At 37.3% G+C, this 8794-nt stretch overlaps 2 protein-coding genes across 2 annotated transcripts in view; one reads left to right on the top strand and one right to left on the bottom strand.

Annotated features, from left to right (window-relative positions):
* LOC109205214 (SUMO-conjugating enzyme SCE1) overlaps window positions 1–3280 on the top strand; it is a 4080-nt gene extending 800 nt beyond the window's left edge. Inside the window, exons 3-5 of the mRNA XM_019367900.1 lie at window positions 1909–2061; window positions 2157–2270; window positions 2878–3280. Of these exons, the coding sequence (XP_019223445.1) occupies window positions 1909–2061; window positions 2157–2270; window positions 2878–2940 (330 nt within the window). The 3' untranslated portion in view covers window positions 2941–3280. The remainder of the gene's footprint in view (window positions 1–1908; window positions 2062–2156; window positions 2271–2877) is intronic.
* A 1088-nt stretch (window positions 3281–4368) lies between these two features.
* On the bottom strand, window positions 4369–8562 carry LOC109205215 (tRNA-dihydrouridine(16/17) synthase [NAD(P)(+)]-like). The gene is made up of 3 exons (XM_019367901.1): window positions 7992–8562; window positions 6546–6652; window positions 4369–5372 (listed from the first exon to the last, which is right to left on the bottom strand). The coding sequence occupies exons 1-3, from the start codon at window positions 8430–8432 to the stop codon at window positions 4634–4636; spliced, it is 1287 nt and encodes a 428-aa protein (XP_019223446.1). The 5' UTR covers window positions 8433–8562; the 3' UTR covers window positions 4369–4633.
* Window positions 8563–8794: the final 232 nt, after the last annotated feature.

Genomic DNA, 8794 nt, shown 5'->3' on the forward strand with positions numbered 1-8794 from the left:
CCCCCCCCCGTACCCCCCCCCCCCCCCCCCCGGGGGAAAAGAAGAAATCACAAACCACTCGAACCATTTATGATACCATTAGCAGCGTGCAAATGAAAACTTAACGGATGTGTTTGATGACCTTGGAATTCAAATCTTCTTCTTGACATTCTTAGTAGCTTTGATTAAATGTTTTCTCATTGTTTTTTAAATTATCACCAAGTATGGTATAGTTGGGGATGCAAATTGGACACATTTTACCATATTCATGAAGAGGAATTTGAGAGCTTTAGATGAGGTTTCAATGAGTTGCTGTTGTTTCTGTCATTAGGCTATGCCTCATGGTTATCCAAATTGGTTTGAAATCTTTACATCAACTTCATATACGATTATCGCCTTGTGATTAAGATTTGTGATTCCTTCATACTTTGGAAACAAGTTCCATTGGCTGTTAAAGGAATCCAAAATATTTTGATGGTTAGCTTTATTTCTCATTGTTCATTTGAAGGATATCAACTCAATCATTTTCTTGTCCAATAGATAATTCAACTTCCATGTAGGGATGACAACATTGTGGATGCATTTGCTTGACTGGTTTGAAATTACTTTGTCATACCACTAGGTTCACTATGCAAAAAATTGGTACTACTGTAGTTCCCATACCACTTCAAAACTCAAATTTAGCGGCAATAGTGGACCAAGGATTTCAAGAAGATAGTTGCACAACTACCTTTAATAAAGATGGTTATATGGAATCTAATGGCAACTAAAACAAAACCGGTAGCTATAATTAGTTGATACTATCATCTCAATAAACTATAATATAGTTTACAATAAGTGGTTAGAAGTTTATTCGTGTACAGCCACTAAGAAACAAGAGCTGGTATTGTTTGGTATATTTGAAATTATGTTGAAGCTTTTGTTTGACTTCAAGTCTCGCAAACATGAAGTTGATCAAGAAAATGAAGGTCTGAAAGAACTTTAGATCATCATTACTGAATCTAACAAGTAAAACTTAAATTTAAAGAAAAGTGATATATGTATAGGCAGCTCGATGCACAAAGCATCCTGCATTCACGCAGGGTTGGGGGAAGGGCCGTACTTAAGGGACGTGATGTAGAGAGCTTACCCTATGCAAGCATTAGTGGCTGCTTCCACACCTCCAACCCGTGACCTATAAGTCAGATGGAGACAACTTTGTCGTTGCTCCAAGGCTCCCATCAAAAAAACTATATATGTATAGTATATGAAATCTTGAAGAGGATCATCTCTTGGTTAGTAAAATCTACATATTCCAATCTTGAATTAAATGAAATTTGAGCACGGGTACAATACTTTTTCTACTGACCAGGTTTATGAATAAGTTTTACTTGTTGAAAGTGAAATCAAATGCTCATAATAGGGGTGACTATTTAAAGCTAGATTGAGAAAATAGATCAAGTTGAGCAAAATAGTGTAAAGTTATAGAACTACTTGTTTTGTACAAATAATCAAATGGCTGCTCCTTAATTTATTTCCTTTTTCCCCGTGATTTCTTTTGATCCTCTGTTTCCCTATTTCCTGTATCGTAGTTTGTATTATGAAACAATTATGATTACGAAAAAGATTTGGGAGCTTTATATGTTCATAGTAATCTCTAGTTTTGCTTTTTATGTTATGGAACAGGTTAAACCATGGTTAATTGTTAGGAACAGGTGTACTATTTTACGGAAAATTTCTTGGTGACAATATGCAGTGCTCATTCCTTTTATACTTTGCGTTACAGGGTTTTGCCCAACATCAATATAATTATTTACCTTGTCAGATAAAGAAAAAAGAATAAAAAATAATAGTATGATGCTTGTTAAACATTAGCATTTTCTGATTCTTAACCATGTACATTGTTAGTAGGTGCTTTTTGGGTAATTAACACCTTTTGAGTACATGCAGACGGATTGGGAAGGCGGTTTTTATCCGGTTACAATACACTTCAGTGAAGATTATCCTAGCAAACCACCTAAGTGCAAATTCCCACAAGGCTTCTTCCATCCGAATGTGTATCCATCAGGAACAGTTTGCTTGTCGATCCTCAACGAAGATAGCGTATGTGGAGTGTGCCATTTATCTGTATTATTTTCCTTCTTGTTGTCTCTGTTTACTAATATGACGGCTGTTAATTTTGTGTTTATCATGGATAGGGGTGGAGACCAGCCATTACAGTGAAACAGATACTGGTTGGTATCCAAGACTTGTTAGATCAGCCAAACCCTGCTGATCCTGCCCAAACTGAAGGGTATCATCTCTTTATTCAGGTAATTTGATTTCGTCAAATCAAATTTTTTTGCCTTTGCCAAATCACTTGTCTTACCCTCAATTCTTAATATTTCCAAAAAATTTGACATTGCCAAAAAGGTGCAACTAGACACTTTTAAAGCTTCAAGAATGGACCCATTTTTCATTATAATACACTAAATTTTCAAACTTCACATTGACACTCATGGAGGGTCGTCAGATGAGGTAGTTTAAAAGGGGATAGATGGACTACTAATTTAACCATGGTGAGTTGAGTCGAGTCCACTTAGCATGGGATAGAGGAGTATTATTCTCATGACTTACAAAGTTGGCAAGATTAGCAGTGCTTCAGCTTCGTTATGTCACAATAAAAATCCTATCACCTATGCATTGAACATAAAAGTGTAGATCTGGCTTTTATTGGTGGTTATCCTATCACCTCGAGTCTCACCGCCACTGATTTATCAAAAAAAAATATTAATTTTCACGTGCTTGGGCGGTGAAAAAAGAAACGAGGCTCACACGTGAGGGGTCACGTAGAAGATTAAATTAAGTGTTTAAAAGTTTGCTCTCTCTAGCAGTTTAAGCTTGTAAATGAGATGATTGATCATGGATGAGTTTATGCAGGATGCTATTGAGTACAAGAAGCGGGTTAGGCTGCAGGCCAAGCAGTATCCACCTCTGGTGTAGTCTAAATAATGTTCGTATGCGTATCGTGGTTCTAATGCAACTTCAAACTATGGTATTCATAGCCTGCTGATAGGTGACAATCTTCTGGCAAATGATGCTGACTTGGTTTTTGTTGCAGTGGCAAAGTAAAACATTATAGTTGGAAATTATACCTGATTCTGCTTCTCATTGTTCTCAATCATCATGTGTATAACAAGCGGAAGCTAGAGTTGTTTCGGACAGTGGAAACATGTCGACATTGTTATTTTCGTTCCTGAAATAAGAGTTCATTTACTATATCTAATTTCTTCCGCATTATACACTGTGCTTTTGGTCGCAAGTCAGTTCCCTTTTCTTTTGATTTAACTTATATATCTGTCTAATTTAGTTTGTTATAGCAGGTTTTTTGCGTCTAGGTTACTAGTCCACTTATTATGGATAGTTACCACTTGCCTGTAGTTATTTTTTAGGTAAAATTTCTTTTAAACTGTTGGTGCATAGAAGTCAAAACTTTCTTTTGTACCTTTTTATGATTAAAAAGGAAATTATTTTCCACAGTTCCTTTTGTGAGTGGAAACTATCAAGATACATTGTTAAGTGACGATTTCTTTGCATTTTAGTCCTATTAGGGAGCTCATTATTTGTTCTCGCAATCAGGGATGATTAATTTGCATTTATTTACTTTTTTTTTGGTTGTTTTGATAAATATTATTAAGGTGAAAGCTGTTTCTTGTAAAGCTAAATTGAGTATGTTAGCACATAAAGATTCTTGAGCCTAGGGAGCTACTTAACTGCGTAATCTTTCGTAAAAATAGTAGTATATGATTTCTCACGGTTTACAATGGCTCAAAGGTTTTTTTAACTTGCTGGTTGTTGGCAGTTTATAACGTTCCATATAAGTTGCATGAGGATATTTAACGAGTATAACATTTTGGACTATTCCAATTCATACCTTTAAGCTTTTTAGTTTGACACTTGCAAATTTTCATATTGAAAGTTTGGTAAACTTGTTCATAAATAGACCCTCACCTTCTTCTATTTCGGGCGTCGCTCTTTCTACTAAGTACGTCAGTCTTCAAGTGCATAAAACTAAAATTCTTTTTTATAATGTCGATGTGCCACCTTAGTAAAAGGCAATGACATATCTATTTTCATTTACTAGATTGTAAGGAAGAGACATACAAATGAGTTCATCGTATGATCCTTGACACTTTGAATCGATCACCTCCTCATTTCAAAAGTAATGAATATTCACTATGAGCATCCCTTGTGCTATTCTCCACTATTGTCCTATCAACAATTTTCTTTGGACCATGAAATATTAGCAGGCATCGTCGCAAGGCGTGTTAAAAGAATACTATTAAACAGCTGGAAATACAAGTGGAAAGCAATTATGAAGTTGATGGGCCACTACATTAGTTCTAAACATGCACTTAGAACTCTACCACAGAAATCTCCCAAAGAATCAGTTCAGAACGAAATTTGAAATACAATAATTCGGGAGTTCAAGTTTCGTCCTCATAGAATACAACAGATTAGTACACAAAATTTGAGCACAAAGGGTTAAGATACATTTTTACCTGCTATTTTGGCCAATCCTAGTGAGGAAAACAATCTCTAATTTTGCTTTACCAGCAATCAATCTGGAAAAAAGAATGACAGGATCTATTTTGCATTTCACTTAGGTAGCATCCGACTTACAGACAGGAATAATTTATGCCACGTGTCCATTTGAAGATGCTGCTTCCTCCCGGGTCTCCTTCACATAAAGTGGTATGCTCACCCCAAGTTCCCTTAATCGATTTACCAGGTCATAAAGAAATTCAAAGGTGAGTTTGGATTGTTTGTTAAAATCCTCTCTGACGCTTGGCTGGATCTTAAACCAATCTCCCAACATCTTGTGCACATGGGAGCGGATCATTCTCCATGGCACTGGATATCTCTCACATAACTCCAAATATTCTTTGAGTAACTCAGCCTGGTCTAACTTACCATCTTCCCTGATTCCTGCACTGCCCAATCCCCATTCAGCAGTTCGATATCCTGCAAACAGTGCTGGATTTTCAAGAAGAGACTCTGCCGACAGTACCCCATCAGCACCAGTCTCATCCAAGCAGTTCTGTACATCATCCATGTGCCGTATATCACCATTAGCAAGGACAGGAATTCTAACAACGTTTCTAACAGCCTTGATGGCCTCCCAATTGGCTCTGAATTTCTTTCCATCTTTTTCATCCCTTGTTCGGCCATGCACCGCTAAAAGAGAACAACCAGCTTCCTCTAACATCTTTGCATAACTAAGTGTATCTTGCAAATTTGGGAAAATTCTGATTTTGCATGACACTGGAACATTAAGATTGTTAGCCAGCTTTTCTACCAGAGACTTGACAAGAGGAAGATTATCCATGAGGAATGCACCATAATTCCCTCGCCTTGCAATGCGCTGGGGACACCTGTATGGAAAGTACAAGTTAAGCCAACTGAACTGATAAAGAAGCATGGCAAAATGATCTGATCCAGTACAAATAGTGACACACAAACCACTGTAATATGCATAAAGCAGTCTAATAAGAAATGCAGAAAGGAAAAAAAACTCACATTCAAAAGGGGTTGCTAATCTTTGACCTGGAAGAAAATCTGTTTTGTCCCAAAGCTCTTACTCCACGATTAAAAGGAGTTGTTTTACCGTAAGATAAACTCAAGAGCAAGTGAAACAGAGGCAAGAGAACCAGATACTGTCTACTGCTCACGTATTGGAGCTTGTTTCATGATCTTCACTCCTGTAAAACCTATTTCAACTTATCGAAGTTGCTCTTCAGGTTTGGTATTGTATTGTGGACTCATTTTGGTACTTGTTTTAAAAGTATACCAAGGCTGGATAACAGCCCAGCATTTGGTACAGACATGGAGTCCACATTATTAATGTGGAGTATTAGCAGTATGACATCAGTTAGTAGTGTTACTACTGATCCCCTGGTTAAGACCTTATAAGGATTAAAATGCCCTTCCTTACAAACTAATTTATTTTATTAGTTGAAGGCAATTCGGTCTTAATACAGTGCTGTCGAGGTTCACTTAAACCCTGAAGCTAGGTGCAAAATAGACTGCAAAATAGCATAAGGTGGGGATGCTATTAGGAAGCCAGCAAGGAAATAGTTGCTTCAGGGAGTAGAAATGGGTGGAAGCAAAGGAGAGTAATGGATATTGGATAATGATGGCATCTAGTGTTCTTACCACAAAAATAATGCTCATGAACTGACCTTATTGTGCCTCACTGAATTGCAAGTTGCAAGTAGAGCGTACAATGTAGAAACATTGTCTCAAGCAAACAGAGTTCCAGTTCTTGAGAACCTTCTACAGAATTCAATATGGTAATTGGTATCCTAATCCTTAATCCCTTGGTGAAGTTAAAATTTTTTATTCAAACTTCAAATAAGGTAAAGATATCTCTTTCTTCAAGCACAGTATATTGTTTCTTTCCATAGAGTCTTTTGATGTCATCGAATACAATTGCCAACAATTAAAGCTGCTGGAAACGGCTACTGAAATTTAGGAACACAATATCCACCGTAATCAATAAGAAGTCCTAAGTTTGGACAGAGGAAAAGATTGAGAAAGGAGGCTACCCCAAGTTGATGTCCACATAGTCACAATAAGGTTCTACTCTTCGAGCTGCTTCTAGCAAAATGTCTGGATCATTTGCGCAGAATTGAACAAAAAGTGGACGGTCCTCCTGCAATTTCCAAAAAGAGAACAGGATAAACTAAGATATCAGGGCCTTGAAGTGTACAAAATGTTCCAAAATATAAGCCAAAAAAGGTAAGCAAGAACTTGACAATACAAAGTAAATTCTGGAAGTAAAATGTAATTTTGTACCATGTTTTAGTTAAGAACATAGTGAATAATTCTCATCTAAAGCAACTTAAGTAAATAAAAATGAAACTTTTGACAAAAACTAACCAACAGTAATAAGCATTTCAAAAAAGCCTACAAGGTGAAAAAATGTTGACATGTGTAGCCTTAGAACAATAAAAAATTAAGAACTTAGTCAGACATATTCAAATGCATTGAGGTATGAATGAAAAAACGACAACTATGCCTCTGTTCCAAGCAAGTTGGGGTCACGTTCTCCATTTAAACTCATCTAAAAACCAACAAGGCAACAAAGGAAACAGCACCGAAAATGCATCTTTTTTCTTTTGGAAACATTTTACAAGGGCTATTGGAAACAACCTCTCTATCCTCACAAGGTAGGGGTAAGGTCTGCGTACACACTACCCTCCCCAGACCCCACGGTGTGGGATGATACTGGGTATGTTGTTGTTGTTGTAAACATTTTACAAGGGGAAGAGGCACAATCATAGATAACTGAGTAAATCAAATCACCCCACCCTTCTAAAAAATTTAAAAGGACAAAAAAACAGTTACTTTAACGTAAACAAACAACTTCAACAACTATGCAGCTAGTTAGGGTAGCTATATAAATCCTCTATCTGCATCCATCTTCTTTCATTCTTATACTCAATAATTTGAGACAACTTACAAGTTATCAGAAACTATGAACTCTCTGAATGTGGCATTTTTCCCATGGTAAAGGTTACTCTAAAGTAAAACTAACAAAAATCCCAGTGCCAAAGTCTTTACATATCTTAATTTCCATACAACAATGAAAAGCATATAATCACTTCGTCCAATTTATATGACACACTTTTAGTCTGTCTAAAAGTAATAACTTTCTATATTTAAACCCAACTTAACTATAAACTGTTCATTATAATCTTAATGATATATTTATAGCCAAACAAATATCTACAGTTTGTTTCAAACCATAAGTTTCAAAAGTATTTCTTATTTGCTTAAACTCCATGCTAGTATTACACCCCGTATCCCAATTTATGTGATGCACTTTCCTTTTCAGTCTGTCCCAGATACGTCCAAACAATTTAATGGTAAATTTTCCATTTTAATGTTACTAGTTACTTATTTTAAACCACAAGTTTCAAAAAGTCTTTCTTTCTTAAAATCCATAGCTAGTCAAACATTATGACATAAAATTGGGACAGAGGGAGTACCTTGCAGGTAGTAAATTCAAGAGAGCGATACTTCTCAGTTTCACTGAAAATTCGGGAGTGAAGCATAGGCGTATAAGCAGCTTCAGCACCATACTTTCGACACAGCATACGAAATGGAAGCTCCGAGTTATCCACCATCGGCGCAACTATAAGTTTCGGCTCTCCTAGCTTCTTCCAGTGAGCCCACGCTCTCTCAATCCGCGATTCCCCTTTCAAGTACCCGTTCGCACGATTCAGTTCAAATAACTGCGGCGCATTTCCTTCTTGTGAAGTAATGGTGGCGGCGGAGCAGAGGCGGTCGTCGTCGTCGTTGAATTCGTCGTTAGGGTTTTGTGTGGAGGAGGTGTTTAAGGTTTGAGTGGCCATTGAAAGGTTTTTGTAGAGAGATGTGTGGTGGTTGACGAGGGAATTCGTAGAGAGAAGTTTCAATTTGAATCTCATGAGGAGGCAATGGGAACGGCTACGGCTGCGCCACCCATCGCCGCTGTAGCGGTTGAGGGTTGGTTGAGGAAGGCGGTTTAAAGGAGCGGGATATTGTGCTCAGTGCGATATGAAATCGGCGGAGGCCTGGGTCCATTTCAGGCCCAATTGATTGAACTCAAATGGGATTTTTTCGGCCAAATAGCACGGGCTAGCCAGTCTTCGCACTGATCATTTAAAAATAGTTAGCATTTGTAAAGTCATTGAAAAATAGCCACTATTTGCTGTAGCACAGAAAGTTCCAGTATAGTATACTGGAGATTGGTGCACCTGTGCATGAACTTCCAACATATTATGCTGGAACTCCAACACGCGGAAAGTTT

This window comes from Nicotiana attenuata, unplaced genomic scaffold, assembly GCF_001879085.1.
Source record: "Nicotiana attenuata strain UT unplaced genomic scaffold, NIATTr2, whole genome shotgun sequence".
NCBI classification, from domain to species: Eukaryota; Viridiplantae; Streptophyta; class Magnoliopsida; order Solanales; family Solanaceae; genus Nicotiana; species Nicotiana attenuata.